At 40.0% G+C, this 21,332-nt stretch overlaps 1 protein-coding gene across 1 annotated transcript; it reads right to left on the bottom strand.

Annotated features, from left to right (window-relative positions):
* Nucleotides 1–5,805: 5,805 nt before the first annotated feature.
* On the bottom strand, nt 5,806–11,894 carry LOC132820064 (lectin-like). The gene is made up of 5 exons (XM_060831983.1): nt 11,834–11,894; nt 11,087–11,259; nt 7,772–7,909; nt 7,551–7,662; nt 5,806–5,882 (listed from the first exon to the last, which is right to left on the bottom strand). Exons 1-5 carry the CDS (start codon nt 11,892–11,894, stop codon nt 5,806–5,808), a joined length of 561 nt encoding a protein of 186 aa, XP_060687966.1.
* Between the last annotated feature and the right edge of the window lie 9,438 nt (nt 11,895–21,332).

The raw sequence follows: 21,332 nt of genomic DNA, 5'->3' as shown, positions 1-21,332 counted from the left end.
CTCCAGAAAACTGGTAAAATTCACTCTATTGCCTGTGCACTTACAGTCACCCATTCAATCATTTGGAACGCTCACCTACATGTCAATGTATTTGATGTATTCTTACCAATGCATATGTAGACACACACTCTTCATGATCATATTAAAAAACATATTCTGTTTTTGGTTGGGTGGTTTCAACAGAATCTATCTCACTTGATTAAGCATATTTATTACATGCATATGCTCATTGTTGTATTTGTTATCCATTATCCATGGGCTGACACTTATTTGTACATCTGTGGTACCCATTTGACATCTCACTCCCCATGCATTATCTATCTGTGTATCTGACATTGACATTAGTAAGGTTTCTTCAAAATGATTGGCTAAGATGCAAGAAAATTTATTTAGTTCCTGCCAAAAATTCTGTTTCCCATCCTTTTTGTGAATGCTCACTTAGACCGAATCCAAAATTCACAAACCTCGAGGTATTGAGCTGAGCTTCAGACCTGACATTCTAGTCACTTTCACGACGTTCTGCTTTGGAACATCAGCTGTCTCCACCATTATTTCATACCCATTGCTACTAAAGCCTCATTACTACCGTCAATCACTTGAATGTTCTTCTTACAACTCTCCCACGTACTCAATTTTTTCATATTATGTTGTGCGACTGCTCAGATAAACACATTCAACCTCACGCGATTTTTCAGGTGCAGCTCAGTGCACCGTCTTCAGAACATTTGGATCATTGTTTTCTTTAGTAGCTCACAGAAAACTGAATTCTGTCTTCCTGCCATAACACTGCTTGGATTTATCTAATTCTGCATAAGATAAATTTGCAGTTGGTAGATTTGGTTGCTATGCAAAGAAATGTACTATTGTTTGAGTTATTGAATATTCTTGGAAAATTAAATCCAGTCAGAAAAGAACTGTCGCTGAGTGGTGCTGAGTAGGTAGGGGAAGTCAGCCTTGGTTGGGCAATATTGCAATAACTACAAATCCATTTACCATTGGGATGGGTTGCAAATTTTTTTTTAGTTATAGCAAAAATTCTCAATGCATTGTTTTCATTCAGCCCCCTGGTCGTTTTTAGCATGCATTGTACCTTGCAGAGAACTTTTGGATAGATTCTTGATTGCCACTGATAATTGACAGTTGAATTACCATGACTGTTCATTAGTACATGGCAAAATGTTCACCAGTTGCTGTGTAATGCAGATTACTGAAGAAGATATCTGGGCTATACAAATGCAGTTGATAGGTGACAATTTTTTAAATCAAAGCAGGTAATTTGTTTTCCTGACTCATAGAACCACCTTGATGTAACATGTCCCTTTACATGTCGATTTTGGTGTCAGTAAGGTCTAGTTAAAGGCTGGTCTTGTCCTCTGGGGCTTTCTCTCAGTTGTTTCAGTACAGTTTGGTCCTCACATCTCTTCATCCCCTTATTCATATCTCACGTCAACTTTGTGCTCCCATAGCTAATCAATGGCAATGAGTTTTGTGGTCCCCACTGCTTACTCAATGCAACTTACACACCCTCACAATGCATTCTCAGTCCCGTTGTGTTAATTCATTGCCCTTTTATCCTCCATTACTCAATATATACAATGTGCAAAAAGGGTTTTATTGGTACAATTGTAGTGTCCCTACAGCTAAGCCATAAGGCCTGGGTTCAAGTCCTAGCTGCTCCAGAGGTGGTCATAATGTGTCTGAACAGTTTGATTAAAACATCTACACCATATACACAAACAAGGAGCTCTCTATCAGCAATTACACATGCAAAATTGCATAAAAAAACGCCTCTTCATAATTTCTGGGGGCAAGAAAAGTACTCTGGCTCCCACATCCTGAAAAGCTGTCAATCAATGCGATATTAAATATTAATAACAGAAGATTTAATGACTGATACCTTTACGCATGGGTAAGTAAAGATTGAGCCATTGACAAAAGAGATCACAGAAAAATAATTGATCATTTCCTTATGGAGAGGTCAATCAAGTAACATCAATAATTTTCAGCACCTGCACAAACAAGTCTCCCATAGAGTTCATCCCTGTGCAGGAATTCTGGAACTGAGTTCCATTCAACATTTGTAAACAGTTCCACAGTCCTTCAAACTCAGTAAAATTCAGGCCTGATGTATTTGTTTGTCATTAACAGGCAAATCTGAGCATTCTTAAGAGTTTACTTTCTAAATGTTTCAGTGTTTGAAATTTGGTCTCATTCCTATGTAACAGAGCCTCGATGAGAATGGCTGCCTCCTATATGATCCCATTCTCTTCAGTTTGTTGTGTTTTATGTTCAATTCCAAACGTATTCAGAGTCTTTCAAAACAGGGTATATAATATTCGGTCCTGAGGTAACAGGGGGTGATAATAGGTTTTCCTTTTTTTTATTCATTTGTGGGATGTGGGCGCCACTGCCTGGCCAGCATTTATTGCCTGATCCCAATTGCTCTTGACAAGCTCATGGCGAATTGCCTTTTTGAGCAGTCCCCCTGCTCTAAGTTGACTCACAATGCCACTAGGGAGGGAATTCCAGGATTTTAACCCAGCAATAGTGAAGGAATGGCAATATATTTCCAAGTCTGGATGGTGAGTGGCTTGGAGGGGAACTTGGAAATAGTAGTGATCCCATATATCTGCTGCCCTTGTACTTCTAGATGGGAGTGGTCATGGGTTTAGAAGGTGTTATCTGAGAATCTTTGGTGAATTTCTTCAGTGCATCTTGTAGATAGTACACACATTTGCTACTGAGTATCAGTAATGGAGGTAGTGGATGCTTTGGATGTACTGCCAATCAAGCAGGCTGCTTTATCCTAGATGGTGTCAAGCTTCTTGAATGTTGTTAGAGCTGCACCCATCCAGGCAAGTGGGGAGTATTCCATCACACTTCTGACTCATGCCTTGTAGTCAGTGGATAGGCTTTGAAGAGTCAGAAGGTGAGTTACTTGCTGCAGTATTCCTAGCTGGAAAAGCCAACGTGGCTTTGTGCATGTGAAATCATGTCTCACAAACTTGATTGAGTTTTTTGAAGATGTACGTGTATTTGGAAAGGCAAGGATTGATTAGGGATAGTCAACATGGCTTTGTGCATGGGAAATCATGTCTCACGAACTTAATTGAGTTTTGTGAAGAAGTAACAAAGAGGATTGGTGAGGGTGGAATGTTAGATGTGATCTATATGGACTTCAATAAGGCATTTGACAAGGTTCCTCGTGGGAGACTAGTTAGCAAGGTTAAATCTCATGGAATAAAGGGAGAACCAGCCATTTGGATACAGAACTGGTTCGAAGGTAGGAGACAGAAGGTGTGCCTTTCAGACTGGAGGCCTGTGACCAGTGGAGTGCCACCAGGATTGGTGCTGGGTCCACTGCTTTTTGTCATTTATATAAATGTTTAGATATGAACTTAGGAGGTATAGTTAGTAAGTTTGCAGATGACACCAAACTTGGAGGCGTAATGATGGTAAAGAAGGTTACCTCAGATGACAATGGGATCTTCATCAGGTGGGCTAATGGACTGAGGAGTAGCAGAGAGAATTTAATTTAGATAAACGTATGGTGCTGTATTTATGAAAAGGCAAATCAGAGCAGGACATATACACTTAATGGTAAGGTCCTGAGGAGAATTGCTGAACAAAGAGACCTTGGAGTGCAAGTTCATACTTCCTTGAAAGTGGAGTCACAGGTAGATAGAATAGTGAACATGGCATTTGGTATGCTTTCTTTTACTGGTCAAAGCATTGAGTATAGGAGTTGTGAGGTCACTTTGCAGCTGTACAGGACATTGGTTAGGCCACTTTTAGAATATTGCATGCAGTTCTGGTCTCCTTTCTTTTGGTAGGATGTTGTGAAACTTGAAAGGGTTCAGAAAAGATTTACAAGGATATTGCTTGGGTTGGAGGATTTGAGTTATAGAGAGAGGTTGAATAGGCTGAGGCTGTTTTCCCTGGGACATTGGAGGCTGAGTGACCTTAAACAGGTTTATAAAATCTATGGGGCATAGATAGAGTAAGTAGACAAGGTATTTTCCCTGGGCTGGAGGAGTCTAGAACGAGAGGTCAAAGGTTTAGAGTGAGAGGGGAAAGCTTTAAAAGGGACCTAAGGGACAACTTTTTCACGCAGAGATTGGTGCATGTGTGGAATGAGCTGCTAGAGGAAGTGATGGAGACTGGTACAAGTTACAACATTTAAAAGGCATCTGGATGGATACATGAATAGGAAAGGTTTAGAAGAATATGGGCCAAGTGTTGGCCAATAGGATATGATTAGGTTACGATATCTGGTCAGCATGGATGAGTTGGATCAAAGGGTCTGTTTCCATGCTGTACATCTCTATGACTCCATTCTGACCTGTTCTGTTAGCCACTGTGTTAATGTGGTGAGTCAAGTTGAGTTTCTGGTCAATGATAACCCCCAGGATATTGATAGTGGGGAATTCTGTGATGTTAACACCATTAAATGCCAAGGGCCAGGGGTTCAGTTGTCTCTTATTGCCTGGCATTTGTGTGGCATGAATATTACTTGCCACTCTTCAGCCCAAACATGGATATTATCCAGCTCTTGTTGCATTTGAACATGGGCTGCTTCAGTATCTGAGGAGTCGTGAGTGGTTCTAAACATTGTGCAAACATCAGAAAACATCCCCACCTTATAACGGAGGGAGGTCATTGATGAACCAACCAAAGATGGTTGGGCCTAGGACACTACCCTGAGGAACTCCTGCTGAGGTATCCTGGACCTGAGAGATGACTGACTTCCAACTACCATGATCATCTACCTATGCGTCAAGTATGACTTCAACCGTTGAAGAGTTTGCCCCCGATACACATTGATTCTAGTTTTGCTAGGGCTCCTTGATGCTACTCTCAGTCGAACTCAGCCTTGATATCAAGGGCTGTCACTTTCACCTCACCTCTGGAATTCAGCTTTTTAGTCCAAGTTTAAATTAAAGCTGTAATGAGGTCAGGAGCTGAGTGGTCTGTCAAAACCCAAACTGGGTGTCACTGAACAGGTTACTGCTGAGCAAGTGCTGCTAGATAGCATTATTGATGATGCCTTCCATCACTTTACTGATGATCAAGAGTAGACTGATGGGGCACTGATTGACCGGGTTGGACTTGTCCTGCTTTTCATTTACAGGACATACTTGGGCACTTTTCCACATTGCCAGGTAGATCCCAGTATTGTAACTGTCCTGGATAAGCTTGGCTAAGGGAGCAGCAAGTTCTGAAGCTCGAGTCTTAAGTAATATTGCTAGAATGTTGTTAATTATACAGTATTTGCATCAACCTTTCCAAAAAACAAGCAAACAGCAGAAAATATACATCCAGCTAGACGCACTTTTGTGCTATTATGTTGGGCAGATTCTCAAATAAAGAAGGAAAATCAAACTGTTAGACATTGTAAAACACTAAGTTGCAATAGGAATATCATTCATTAGACTTATCCTTACGTTGGATGAAAAAGACACATGTTTCTTTCTCCTTTTCAAAAGGAAACCAGTAAAACTGGTAAGCGAGACACCCAGGTCCGACTCATGTTGTAAACCCCAAAAGGAATTCCAGCACAACTACTCTGTTCCTTTTAAAGAATATTGTTTTCTTTTACAGGTTTTCCCTCAGGGATGATCCAAATTGCTAGAATCATCAATACCCTAGCGCAGAAACATTCTGTTAGCGATAACATGCTTAAACTCATTATACAAACTAATTTTAAATGATGTATGTTCATGTCAGAGGTGAAACTGGAATGAATGATCTTTGAGCTGAGGTTGCTTGATCAACAGATTTCCGTTTAGCTCTCAGAGAAGTAGGTTACGGAAAGTCAGGCTTGTACTGACAAATGAAATGTTTTCTTTCTGAACAATACTTGATTTCCATTTTGTAAATATCTAAAAAGGGCAATGGAAAAGAAGAATCCATTAATTTTAGTTAGTTAATTTGTGATTAGTGATCTGTTTTATTTTTATTTAATCACCCAGACAGACATAAATAAAATAAAATTAAAAATCACACAACACCATAAAGTCCAACAGGTTTATCTGAAATTGCAAACTTGCGGAGCACTGCTCCTAGTCCGAAAGCTGGTGCTTCCAAACAAACCTGTTGGAATATAACTTGGCGTTGTGTGATTTTTAACTTTGCAAAAATGAGGACTGCGGATGCTGGAAACCAGAGTTTAGATCAGTGTGGTGCTGGAAAAGCACAGCAGGTCAGGCAGCATCCGAGGAGTAGGAAAATCGATGTTTCGGGCAAAAGCCCTTCATCAGGAATGCCTGCTCCTCGGATGCTGCCTGACTTGCTGTGCTTTTCCAGCACCACTCTGATCTAAACTCTGGTTTTTAACTTTGTCCACCCCAATCCAACACAGGCACCTCCACATCATAAATGAAACAGATGGGCAAGATAAACACAGGCAGATATAAACAACAGAATAATGAATACATTGCAAGCACAAAAATAGAATAATTACATTTACAATTTGCCTTTCAGACAAAACCAATTTCAAAGTTATTTGTGGAAGGGAACATAGAAGCAGCTAAAGGACAGGATGGCAATATCTAACAGGGGAATCTAAAAGGGCTGACACTGTTGGAAAGATGGATATTTGGAAGAATTACAAAGTTGGAGAGAGACAAAGTAGTTTAAGGAGTTTTTAAAAATAAGACCTCAAATCCAGCACCAGGCGCTTGGTCTACAGGGCAGCAGTGGCCTGCATTCGAGACATGGTTCATGTCCAGCAGACATCTCAAATCCATAGGTAAATATCACTAGCAATACTTCTGCAAAATCCTACCATCTCAAGCATTTTCAGTGGGGCCTGATGGAGGCCAAGTAAAAAAAACAGGGAGGTCTTCGTGAAAACTCAAGCATCTCACCCAGCCAGCAGCTCAAATACCACCATGGTGCACAATTCTAGCACTGGACTGTTCAGGATGTTCAAATACTGAGTGGGAGGAAGTCATCCTTAATCTTAAGGGACAGTATAAGATAAAGAAAGAAGACAACTTCCAGTTATATTAAGAGTATCAATGAGTTCTTGGGTTACTATTGATTTTGAGGGGAATCACTACTGTTATCAATTGTCAGTTGCGACTTCAATGAGTTAGTATTAGTTACCAGTGGGATCAAATTTCTTCCCACTTCAGGTTTAATCACCACCATATTTGCTTTCTCCTCATCTGCACTTTCAGATTCTACATTTCGTTTGCATCTCAGTTGCCTCCTGTTTTGTGAGATGTTCCATCTTGCACAGTAGCTGCTGGCACAGCCGCGTGAGCACAGATGCTCATTGACAGTGTATTCAACCTCTATGTGGTAAATCCAGTTATTTTTGTATGGGCTGAATCTTATCCTTCTTTGGCTAAGACTGGACTTACACCCCAGATTTATTCAGCAAATTTAAATTCCATCAACTACTGTGGCAAGACACAAAGGCATTAACCTGGGCATCTGGATTACAGTCCAATGACATTACTATTATGCCACTATCTCTGAAGGCTTCATAAAATCAAACCTTATTAGGAGAAAAAAGGTCATATTCCCATATTTCAACATACCTACATGCCTAATGTTGAGTTCAACACAATAATGAACGTCATTTACTGCAGGGTAATGTTTCCAGTTGGAATAATCCCATGGAGATCCATCTGTCCAGAAGAAGGTACCTAGCTAAATTAGAGTCAACGACAAAAGAGAAAAATGTTAATTGTTGTGCATGATTCGTGAGATAAGAAATAGACAATGGCACCATCCAAGTTTGCAAAATAAATATATTCACCTTATACTTGTCAGAGGCACCGACCCAAGTCACATAACTACTCAATTTGTTTCTTGCCAAAGTTACAAGAAACCTATTAGTCTCCAAACTATGAAGTGAAGCAAGGTGCCCACCAGGAACCAACTGCTGACAGTGTAGCTGAGGAAAGAGATAAATATGCGTGTTAGTGTTCATTCAGACCAATTGAAAGAGACGACTGTCAAATATGCAATCATCAGACCATTCTGGATGGATGACTATGACTGCAACAAAAGGTCAAACAAATATCAAACTCGAAAATTAAATATCATTCCTGATGAAGGGCTTATGCCCGAAACGTCGAATTTCCTATTCCTTGGATGCTGCCTAACCTGCTGTGCTTTAACCAGCAACACATTTTCAGCGTACATGCAGTGTCTCCCTGGGAAGCCCCAAAATTTGCAGGGATCTAAAACCAGGGATGGAACCAGTATCTTTTAGTAATTTTGAATGTTTATATAAGATTTATTGAAACATTGCCTTTAGGAACTATAATTGCAAAACTGATAATGGGAAAGTTAGTTTATAATTGTCGTACAAGATATGGATTACCCAAAGTAATGCATTCAGATCAAGGTTTAATTTTTATGTTGCAAATATTTAAATAAATGACAACTAATCTGGGAAAAAAACAATTTACATCATCTGCTTATCATCCCAAATCCCAAGATGCATTGGAATCAGACTTTGAAGATCACGTTAAGAGCATATTGTCAAGAAATTCTTAATGACAGGAATAAAGGAATTCCTTTTTTACTGTTCATCAATATGAACTGTCCCAGTGAATACACAGGATTTAATCCTTTTGACCTAATATGAAGACACAAAATGAAAGGGCCACTAAAACTAATTCAACAATTAATAAGCCAAAACTCAGAATCCTTGCTACTAATCTATGTTTTGTGTTTCAGAGAGAAATTGATCAGAGCATGTGATCTGATGATAAAGCTTCCGAAACTCGCTCATCAAATAATAAAAAATAAACCGGATGAAAGGTGAAAGTTTGTCATTTTATTGTTGGAGAAAAGCTGTTCGTGTTGTCTCCTGTTTCTGGGGAAACATTAAATGCAAAGTTCACTCGACCATTACAAATCAATAAGAAACTTGATGGTGTGAATTATGTAGGACTACTCCAGAGAGGTGAAATGATCAGCAGGCGTGTCATGTTAATATGCTGAAAAGATATCACCTCAGGTTGATAGTCAGGGGAAAAGTGTACTTAACTGTAGTGAAAAAGGTAGGGAAAAAAATAGAAACATTAGACCAAATGGAAGCTATTACAGAACCATAGAACATACAACTTGTAGAAAAGGTCACGACAAAACGGCATTGCCATTTCATAATTTAAGTGACATGTTATCCATGAAACAACATCCTTTTTACTCAGTTCAGAGAGATTTGTTTAAGTTTGTTGTGATGGTTCCAAAACTGACTAGGTCATAAAAATCCTGTGTTGATTATTGCAAAGTCACCATGCTGACAATAGATAACTCATATCCTATTCCGAGATTAAAGGATTATATTGAATGAATTGGAGATACACAATTTGTCACAAAAATGACTTGCTAAAAGGATATAGGAGTGTGATTTATGTGCAATTCACTATCATTTATTTTAGCATTTGTGCTTGAACTAGTGGCTAGTGACTTTTGTTCTTTGACCTTTGAAGGAGTTTTAATGATTAACTTGTAAGTATTTCTGCAACTATGATGAATTCTTTTAGAAACAGTATTACAGAGAAAGCTATTAGTATATAATGTATTTTTGTTTCCATTGGGAGAGTAAACAAAGTAAATAATTGTACATTAGGATTTCACTTTAGAAGGTCAGGTATTGATTAGAGGAAACATTAATAACTTGAAGAAGGTGTTTGTGTTTCAGTTTGCCAGTTTGAAGAGGCTCAAGCTGAATGCTTTAAAAGTTGCTATTTTGAAGGGGAGATAGTTTATAACTGTTAAGAAATACATCATCTCATGGTAAGGAATTTAATTTAAAAATTCCAGACCAAAAGTCTTTAACTAAAACCCTGATAGGTTATGTGAAACTGTGAGAGTCTACACTCAGTTATTTAAAGAAACAAGGAAGAGACGATTAGATCCTCAAGACTGGGAATTGCAGCCACAGCAAATCAAAATCTATGCATGATGGAGGAGTGAATCCTGTCTGGTGTTTGACTATTCTAAAGAGTATTTTACCAGGTATCTCAGAATCCATTGCCATGCATTATATGGCACTATTAGTTTGTTCCTGATGACCAGGGAGTCCAGACTAAAGGGTCACAGTCTAAGATATGGGATAAGCCATTTAGGACTGAGATGAGGAGAAATTTCTTCAACCAAATAGTGGTGAGACTGTGGAATTCTCTACCACAGAAAGCATTTGAGGTCAAAATATTGAATCTTTAAAAGAAAAAGAAACAGTTCATAAAGCTAGTGATTAAAGGGTATGAAGAGAAAGCAGGAACAAGATATTGAATTAGGTGATCAGCCAAGATCATATTGAGTGGTTCAACACGTGCAAAGGGGTGAATGGTTTACTCCTGTTTCTATTTTCAATGTATTTATGAGGTGGGCTTGATGCTTCTTAAACAATATGTAGACAAAAGTAATCGATTACTGCAGAAAATAAAGCTTACTTTCACTAAAGGTTAAGACCTTCAGTTCCTGCACTTGACACAGTATCCTTGTGACCCTCCCTGGCACTGTCATTGGTTACTTAGATCTTTAACAGAGGGCAATCAAGAGTCAACCGCACTGCTGTGTGTCTGGGGTCTTATATAAATAGATTGAGATGATGATGCAGGTTTCCTTCCCTAAAGTGCATTAGTGAACCAGCTGGGTTTTATAAATATCTGTTAGTTCCATGCAGTCAGCAATGCTAATGCAACCTTTTATTGACAATTTTACTTAATTCATTAAACTTTAATCTTCCAACTGCTGTGGAGGGAATTTAGTCATGTCTCTAGATTACTTTGCTAATTACATAACCATGATCATCCTGCATGCCCTAAGAATTGGATGAAGATTGTAGTAGCATTCTCAGGAATTAGTGTTAGGTTAAATTAGAACAATAAATAAACAAAAGTTGATGGTCCTAAAACAATCTAGACATACAAATCATGCAAAAAGAAGTTAAAAATAGTCATAAGAAATTAATTAAGCGAGAGTCCAGTAGGAGAAGTGGAAATGTGTGGGAATTAGATTGTGTATAGCATGGTTCTGACTTCCTTGACTCCTTTGAATCCCCATCTTTATTCATACAAAAGCAGAACTAAAGTAAATCTGCACTCTGCCTTACCTCAGACTGGATCCACGTACGAGTGGCTGTTGAAGCTCGATAACAGGTGTAATTGTACAGAAACCAGTTTGGAAGGCACAATACTTGGCAGAACTGTTCCCGCTTCAGGCGTCTGTGCTCATTCTGACTTATGATCTTCAACTCGCCGACATGTATCTCAGGCTCAGTCTCAGCTGGAATTCATTTTTTTTTAAAACCCTAAGGTTTCTTATGCACTTAACTGAACTTGAATAAATACTCAAATATAGAAATAACAATTATCTTGATGCTGTTTCCATTAATTTGCTGAATAAAAGGTTATTGTTACATACAAAAATCGCCACTGGAGCTAAGGGATTTTTGAGAATATAGCTTATATTGTATAATATTCCTCTGTTAGTATTAGAGCACAATACATACAGAGCATCCTTATTGGTATATTTCAGTACTAAAGGCAAATTCTGGAGAACACAGACAGATGTATTGAAAATGGAGCGTTCCTTTAATGCCATAACACAATATCATTCACGAAGCTGTGGCTGCATCCACAATTCATGAAAAATATATAAAGCTTTGCCCTCTCAATCTCTTCATTTAATTTCTGATAGAAAGAAAAACGGTGAGACAGAAAGGGAAAGAGGAAGAGAAGCAGAATGAAAAAGGTTGGAGACATTGTAAAAGAATAAAAAGGTCTCTGTAGGAGACTAAGGAAGAAACAATGAAGAGTGTGAGAATTTGGTCTGATTTGAAGCAAAATATTGTACTTACCTTGTAAATCCCAGAAGGGCAATGTTGCAGTAAGCAGTAACAGTTTTGTTTCGAAAGCCATTAGTGAACAAATCTTCATGTCAAAGGGCCAGTTGCTGGATGGACCTGTGCCCTCTAGGGTGCCTTGGCTGATTATGTGTGTGCTGTATACAGTACTCAGGTTTTATACGCTACTGTGCAGCTGAGTAAACCCTATTTGTATACAGCTGGGATATGAGTAAATAGAATTGATATTTACTCAAGAGACCTATAGAAGTGAAGGAAACATTTAATTTAGAAGTACTAGGAGCTGTCTCATGTGTTGTTGTCCTCAAAACCTGAACAGGAACAATGAAAGTTTCTAATAGCTGAAATATATCACAAACATATATGTGAAATTTCCACCTCATTTTTCCAGGTTTGGGTGCAGCTCCATTTAATTAAAAAGAGTGTATCCAATTAACTTCTGTGAATTCTGGAAGGACGCCAATGACAGGACCTGAACACAGCCTCCCATCACAAAATACATAGACCATAAAGACAGGAAGACTACAGGTTTGGTTAATAGCTTTCAGTTAGCTGCTCTCTGCTGTGACACCAGTACAAATGTTCAGTGGTGCCTAGTCCTACAAGGGGAAGAAAAAAGCAAACACTTTCTGGGTTCGATCCTTTTGCTAAATTATGAGCAAGTGTAAACATAAGGTGGGAATTGGCCAGCTCTTTTATTCCTCCCTTCAATAATAACAACTTGTGTAAGCAAATAGGCTTGTAATGTAAGGAGAAATAAAAAGAGAGCCCAGTATTTAGTTAGCCGAAGACAAGGCTGTCAGCTAATAATGTTGTGATGATATTTGGGAATGTACTTGTGGCCAGACATGAGGAAGGATAGAGATAACAGCAGGCAGTTAGGTTGGAGATGTAGTGCCATGCAGAGATTTGGGTTTTCACCTGTTCTCCTTAGAGTTCTGAAGGAAAAAGCTGAAGAGATAATGGAGGCTTTAGTCATGATCTTTCAGGAATCACTGGAATAAGGGAGGGTCCCAGAGGACTAGAAAATCATTAATAATACCCCCTTGTTTAAGAAAGGGACAAAACAAAAAAATGGGAAATTATAGGCTGACTAGCCTGAGCTCAGTTATTGGTAAGATTTTGGAGTCCATTGTGAAGGATGAGAATTCTGAATACTTGGAAGTGCATTGTAATATAGGGCAAAGTCAACATGGTTTCATCAAGGGGAGGTCATGCCTGACAAGTCTGTTAGAATTCTTTGAGGAGGTAATGAACAGGTTAGACCAAGGAGAGCTAATGGATGTTATCTATCTGGACAGCAAGAAGGCCTTTCATAAGGTGCCGTACAGAAGGTTGCCAGTAAGATAAGGGCGCATGGTGTTAGAAGCAAGGTGCTGGCATGGATAGAAGCTTGGCTGAGTGTCAGAAAGCAGAGGGTGGGGATAAAAGGGTTTATCTCAGGATAGAAGTCTGTGACTAGGGTGTTCCACAAGGGTCGGTGTTGGGACTACAACTTTTCACTTCATACATTAATGATCTAAATGAAGGAACTGAGGGCATTCTGGCTAAGTTTGCAGATGATACACAGATAGGCTTTATAAATCTCTGGTCAGACCACATTTAGAGTATTATGAGCAATTTTGAGTCCCATACCTCAGGAAAGATGTGTTGGTCCTGGAGTGGGTCCTGATGAGGTTTACGAGAATTATGCCAGAAATTAAAGGCTTAGCATATGAGGACTCTGGGACTATATCCAATGGAGTTTGGAAAGATGACAGGGGACCTGATTGAAACTTTCAGAATACTGAATGGTCTGGGCAGAGTGGATGTTGGGAAGATGTTTCCATTGGTGGGAGAGAACGGGACCTGAGGACACAGCCTTCGAGTAGAGAGAAGCCCTGTTAGAATGGAGATAAGGAGAAACTTCTTCAGCCAGATAGCGGTGAATCTATGGAATTCACTGCCACAGAGGTTATGGAGGCCAGGTCATTGAGTATGTTTAAAACAGAGATAGATAAGTTCTTGATTGCCAAGGGGACCAAAGGTTACAGGGAGAAAGCGGGAAAACGGGATTGAAAAACCTATCAGCCACAATTGAATGGCAAACCAGACTCAAAAAAAGGCCTAATTTCTGCTCCTATGTCTTTTGGTCTTATGGTCATATGAATCAGCTATCTCAGAGCTCTGCAATCTGAAACATCCAGTTGTAGCCACTGTGCTGCAGCATCACTTAATTCCAGTCTGGAAATAGTGATTTGTAACTCCCAGCAGATAGCAACGCTCACAAAAAGAATAATCTGGATGTCAGGCCTGTGATTTTGCATGCATTTTAATTAATGCAAAGTAAGGTAACATTGCACTTAGCATGTGTCCTGAGAGTAGCTCTCTTTTGCAAGAGAACTGGTCATAGAATCAATGGTGTAACTTTACTGTTTATTCAAGTGGTTTTCAACCAGTCAATAAAAGTTCAACATGTGATCTTTTCTACCAATCTCTGCATCTACATGAACCCAATTACTTTGGGAAGTTAGCAACACAGAGACTTGAAATATCAATCTTTGGTGCTCAAATGTGCATACAAAACTGTATCAAAGTGGATGGAAACAGCCTGGATGTTGAGATAGGATTGGACAATGGGAATTCAGAGGAGGAGAAAATGCTAGTTTCTTAAGCCCAACTCAAAAAGTGTGGAATGCATTAGCAAAGATTCTGCAAACATTCGAACATATGAAATAGGAGCAGAAATAAATCTTTCGCCCCCTCCACCTGGCTCTACAATTCAATAAGGTCATGGCTGATTAGGTTGAGTTTGAATTTTACATTCCCATCTATCTCCTGAAAATTCTTGATTTCTCCAACTAACAAGAATTTATCAACCTTGTCTTAAAAATATTCAATGAACTTGCCGTCACTGACTTCTGAAATAGAGATTTCCAAATTACAACCTTCTGAGAGAAAACATTCCTCTTCAGCTGTGTCCTAAAAGGACAGCCCTTAATTTTAAAACAGTATCCCTTAGTTTTGATCTGACTCAAAAGAAGACATATCTTTTCCATGTCCACTTTGTCAGGAATATTCAGGATCATACAAGCTTCATTTATGTCACCCCTCATTCTTCTAAACGCCAGTGTTAATAAGCCCAGTCTGTCCAAACTTTCCTCATCTCATAAAAGAACCCACTCATTCCAGGTATCAATCTAATAAATTTTCACTGAACCACCTCAAATGCATTTACATCTTTCTCTAAAAAGATACCAAAACTGCACAAAGTAGTCAAGGTGTATCTCACTAATGTTCTGTGTAACTGAAGCATTTTAATTTTATGGTCAATTACTCTTGTAATAAGTAATGCACCCCATTAGCCTTCTTGATTACTTTGCTCTTTTATTCTTCCAGCTAAAGTGAAGAACTTCATATTTTCTCACATTATTCTTCATCTGCTGGATATTTGCCAATTCAGTCAACTAATCTGTATCCAAATTCTTCATCTCTTCTTCACAAAATATTTTCCTATCTATCTTGAGGTCGTCCATGAATTTAGATACATATCTTCACAAAGTTATTGATGTAAATTGTAAAACATTGAGACCCTGACCCATTCATGGCTTCACTTTTCACATCCTGCCACTCAAACACCATTTGTGCATACTTTCTGTATGTTACCAGTTAGCCAGTTGGAATGTTAACTCCTACACCATCAGCTTCAACTTGCTGCAATAACCTTTGGTAAAGCACCTTATCAAATGTCTTCTGGAAACCTAAGTACAGGTTACTCTTTATCCTTGGGACATTTAGTCCTTCAAAAGACTTCAATAAATTAGCATGATTTCCCTTTGACAAAACCATTCTGACTCTTCTCAGTCATCTTGAGTAACAGATCTTATCCATTTATTTCTGTTGCACTATCAGTTCATCTGTTTTATTTTCAACGCTATGTGCATTCAGACACAACACAACTAGTTTTGTCCTTTTATTATTTTTATAATGTCTAGCCTTAGCTTTTGAATCATTCCTTTATTTGTACTCTCTATCACTTCTTGTCATGGTCTGTTTATCATTTGCTATATTCATACCTTTCCCTCTTACATTGTCTCTACTCTTTGAGTTACAACGTCTTCCAAAATTTGAGACCTTGGTACCCACTATTTAGTTTACAACCTTCTTTCCTTCCTTTGTTATGTAGCTCATTCAAACGCTGGTCCCAAGATGGTTCAGGTGTGGACTATCCCAATGCTATCCCAACACTTTCCCCAGTGATTGTGCCAGTGCCCACAGCAGGAATCCACTTTTCTCATATCAGTCTTTGAACCACATATGAATTTCTTTAATCTTATTTTCTGTCTGTTTATACACATGTGGCACTGGTAAGAATCCAGAGATCAATATCCTAAGGGTTCTACTTTTTAATTTGGTGGCTGGCTCCTCATACTGACTATGCAGAACTTCTTTTCTTATCCTGTCAATATCATTGGTACCTATGCTCCCCTCCAATTGTAAGTTCCTCTCCAGTCCAATCCAATCAGTCACAGCCACATCTCTAATTGTGGTATTGATGTCCGCTCCACTTCACCTCCACACCATCCCCCCAACCCTCCACTCTGTCCCCCTCCCCCACCCAATCAATTTCAAATCCAATCTAAAGTAATCAAATTGAATGATGAACGCTGCCGGGTTTCCAGGGACATTAATTGACAATTGTTAAGTAACAGATAGTTTTCTTTGTTAAGTTAAGGAGGAAACATTTACCCATATTGAACCTCATCCTTTTTTCTCTGAATAAACCATTATTGTGGTTGATATTTTGAGCTTTCCGATGCACTCAGAATGCAGTTTCCTGTTGTGTGTGGTTTGTTGAAGAAAGAAAAAATTCTTTCAGTAAGTCCAAACCACAACAATTAGTAAAATGCATTTGCACATTTGGCATCATTTAAAGATGCATTATCTTCAAATAAAATGAAGTGTTAACTTATCACCATCTGAGTGAGGAGCAGAAGTAGACCATTTAGCCCCTTAGACTTGCTCTGCAATTAATGAGATCATAGCTGAACTGGTTGTGGTATCACATCCACATTTTCACCCATCCCCGAAATCCCTTGGCTCCCATGTTGGTCTAGAATCTATTTACCTCGGCCTTAAAGATATCGAATGATGCTGCTTTCCACTCTCTGGGGAAGAGAAATCCAAAACACTCATAAATCGCTGTGAGAAAAACAATTCTCCTCATGTTAATTTGGAGACCCTTTATTTTTATCTGTGTCCCCTAGTTCTAGTATCTCTTACAAGGTTCCTGGGGAATCTTCTAAATTTCAACAAGATACGTTTCATTCTTTCGAGCTTCAATAGCTGCAGGCCCCACCTGTCCAAAGTTTCCACAGAAAGGAAGGAGCCATGTACTGAACAAACTATTAGAATTAAAGGCAGACAAGTCCCCAAGGCCTGATGGCCTACATCCTAGAGTCTTAAAGGAAACAGAAATGGCGGATGCATTGGTTATAATATTACAAAATTCCCTGGATTCTGGAAACGTTCTAGACGATTGGAAAATACTGCTAAAATGACATTCAAAATGGACCGAATGCTGAAAGTAAGAAAACATAGACTAGTTGGTTTAATGTCTGTCATTGGGAAATAGTTGATCAATTATTGTGGAAGTAGTAATGGGACATTTGGAAAGTTAAAAGACAAACTATCAATCTCAACATGGATTTTTAAATTCTCTTGTGGGATGTGGCTGTTACTTACTGGCTGGCCAGCAATGATTACATATCGCTAGCTGCCATTGAGAAGATGGTGGTGAGCTGTTTTCTTGAATCGCTGCAGTCCATGTGTTGAAGGGAGACCAACCAACATTTTCAGGGAATTCCAGGATTTTGCCCAGCAACAGTGAAGGAACGGCAATATATTTTCAAGTCAAGATGCTGACTGGCTTCCCATATATCTGCTGCCCTTATCTTTCTAGATGGAAGTGATAGTGGGTTTGGGAGGTGCTGTCTAAGCATCTTTGGTAAATTTCTGCTGTGCATCTTATAGATAATACACACATCTGCTACTAAGTGTCAGTAGTGGAGGGAGTGGATGTGGTATCAGTCAAGCAGGCTGCTTTGTCCTGGATGGTGTCGAGCTTCTTGAGTGTTTTTGGAGCTTCACTCATCCAGATAAATGGGGAGTTTTCTCTCACACTCCTGACTTGTACCACGTAGATGGTTCTCAGGTTTTGAGGAATCAGGAGGCGCGTTACTCACTGCAGTATTCCTAGCTTCTGACCTGCACTTGGTAGCAACTATATTTATATGAAACTCCAGTTGAATTTCTAGTCAACGCTAACCCCCAGGATGTTGTTACTGAGGGGAGTTCAGTGATGGGAACACCATTGAAGTTCAAGGAGCAGCACTTAGATTATCTCTTATTGGTGATGGTCATTGCCTGGCATTTGTGTGGCATGTATGTTACTTGTCACTTTTCAGACCAAGCCTGAAAAGTTGTCCAGATCTTGTTGCATTTGAATATGGACTGCTTCAGCATCTAAGGAGTTGTGAATAGTGCTGAACATTGTACAAACATCAGTGAACATCCCCATCTGACTTTATGATGGAGAGAAGGTCATTGGTGAAGCAGCTAAAAATGGTTGGGCCTAGGACACTACCATGAGCAGCTTTTGCAGAGATATCCTGGATCTGAGATGACTGACATCCAACAGACACAACTGTCTATAAATGTGCCAGGTGTGACTCCAACTAATGAGAGTTTTCCCCCAATTTGCAATGATTCCAGTTTTGCTAAGGCTCCTTGATGCCACACTCAGTCGAATGCAGTCAAAGGCTGTCACACTCACCTCACCTCTGGATTCATGGGCGGCACGGTGGCACAATGGGTGGCACGGTGGCACAGTGGTTAGCACTGCTGCCTCACAGTGCCAGAGACCCGGGTTCAATTCCCGCCTCAGGCGACTGACTGTGTGGAGTTTGCACGTTCTCCCCGTGTCTGCGTGGGTTTCCTCCGGGTGCTCCGGTTTCCTCCCACAGTCCAAAGATGTGTGGGTCAGGTGAATTGGCCATGCTAAATTGCCCGTAGTGTTAGGTAAGGAGCAAATGTAGGGGTATGGGTGGGTTGCACTTTGGCGGGTTGGTGTGGACTTGTTGGGCTGAAGGGCCTGTTTCCACACTGTAAGTAATCTAATCTAATTCAGCTCTTTTGTCCATGTTTGAACCAAGGCAGTAATGAGGTCAGGAACTGAGAAGCCAAACTGGGCGTCACTGAGCAGGTTATTGCTGAGTAAGTGCTATTGATGACACCATTTTACTGATGATCGAGAGTAGACTGTTGGGGCAATAATTGACTGGGTTGGATTTGTTCTGCTTTTTGTGTACCGGGAATACCTGGGCAATTTTCCAGATTGTTAGGTAGATGCCAATGTTGTAATTGTACTGGAACAGCTAGGGTAGCAGCAAGTATAGGAGCAAAAGTCTCCAGTAATATTGCTGGAATGTTATCAGGGCCCAGAGCCTTTGCACTATCTAGTGCCTCTAACCCTTTCATGACATCACGTTGAGTGAATTAAATTGCCTGAAGCTTGGCATCTGTGGTGTTGGGGACCACTGATGGAGACTGAGATAGATCAAAACTCAGCACTACGGCCTAAAGATTGTTGCACATGTTTCATCCCTATCCTTTGACCTGATATGTTAGGCTCTTCCATTATTGAGGATGGGACAGTTGTGGAGCCTCCTCCCCCAGTAAATTGTTTAATTGTTCACTCCATCCATGACTGGATGTGGCAGGATGCAGAGCTGCAATCGCATTGCTTGATTGTGGGATTGTTTAGCTCTATCACGTACTGATTAGGCTTTTTGACATGAAAGTAGTCCTGTCTGGTAGCCTCACTAGGTTGACATCTCATTTTAGGTGACTCTCCATCAGAATAGTTCTAAACTCATAAAGTTAACTCTGCTTTCTACTTACAGATGTTGCCAAACCTGCTGAGTCTCTCCAGCACTTTCCGTTTCTGTTTCAGATCTCCAGATCTGCAGTTCATAAAATCCCTACAGTGTAGAAACAGGCCATTTCGCCCAACAAGTCCACACTGATCCTCCAAAGAGGAACCCACCCAGAATCCATTCCCCTACCCTATTAATCTACATTTACCCTTGACTAATGCACCTAATCTACACATTCCTGAACACTACAGACAATTTGGCAAGACCAATTCATCTAACCTGCACATCTTTGGATTGTGGGAGAAAACCAGAGCACCTGGAGGAAACCCACGCAAACATGGGGAGAATGTGCAAACTCTACACAGACAGTCACCTGAGGCTGGAATCGAACTCAGGTCCCTGTTATGGTAAGGCAGCAATGCTATCCACTGAACCACTGTGCCACCCATTCTTTGTTGCATTGTTAAGTGTGCCTGGTGCTGCTCTGGACATGCCCTCTTGCAATCTCCATGGTGATGATTGAGTGGGGGATATGCTGGGCCATGAGATTGCTGATTGTTCTGGAGTACACTTCTGCTGCAGTTGATGGCCCACTGTGCCTCATGGAAACCCAGTCTTGAGTTGTGAGATCTGTTTGAAGTCTGTCCCATTTATCACAGTGATAGTGCCACACAATATGATGGACATTATTCTCAATGTGAAGATGGGATTTCATTTCCATAAGGCCTGTGAGGTGATTGCTCTTACCAATACTGTCATGGACAGATGCATCACAGTTGGCAGATTGGTAAGGATGAGGTCAAATATGTTTTTCCATCTTGCTAATTCCCTCACCACGTGTCGCAGAACACAATCTGGCAGCTACGTTCTTTTGAACCTGATCAGCTTGGTCAATATTGCTGCTACCCAGCCATGGTTGGTGGTGGGCATTGAAATCCCCCACCCAGAATACCATTTGCACCCTTTCCACCCTCAGTGCTCTCTCCAAGTGTTGTTCTACATGGAGAACTCATTCATCAGCTGAGGGAGGGCAGTCCGTGATAACCAGCAGGAGAGGTTTCCTTGCCCATGTTTAACCTGAAGCCACAAGATTTCATGGGGCCCAGAGGCAATACTGAAGACTCCTAAGGCAACTCCCCCCCTCCACCCACCCCCCACCAACTGCAGTTAGAAGTGGTAGCTATGAAGTTGCCAAATCAGTTGAGCAAACTATGTAGCTGAGTAAAGAGCTATAATTAGGAATAAAATAAGTGATGTGTCTACTTCTTGAATAGAAATGAATAAGTTATAGATAAAGCTAGAAGAATCCTTCCAGTTTTTGCAGACTTAAAACTGCTCAGATTCAACACATCAATGAATGCAACAAGATGTTGAACTTGATAACACAAAAACATAGAATATAAGTCAGTGACGATCAAACTTATTACCAGCATGTAGTGAGAAACACTTTGAGTACTGTGTTGTTTCTCATTACCAGGAATTGAGAGAGATATTCTAATGCAATGCAAAGCATTGAAGAACTGTGAAACAAATCTCCAGAATTCGCAGTCTGACTGATGAGAAATGATGGGAGACAG

Source organism: Hemiscyllium ocellatum, chromosome 11 (assembly GCF_020745735.1).
Source record: "Hemiscyllium ocellatum isolate sHemOce1 chromosome 11, sHemOce1.pat.X.cur, whole genome shotgun sequence".
NCBI lineage: Eukaryota > Metazoa > Chordata > Chondrichthyes > Orectolobiformes > Hemiscylliidae > Hemiscyllium > Hemiscyllium ocellatum.
This window is presented reverse-complemented; position numbering and strand designations above follow the sequence as displayed.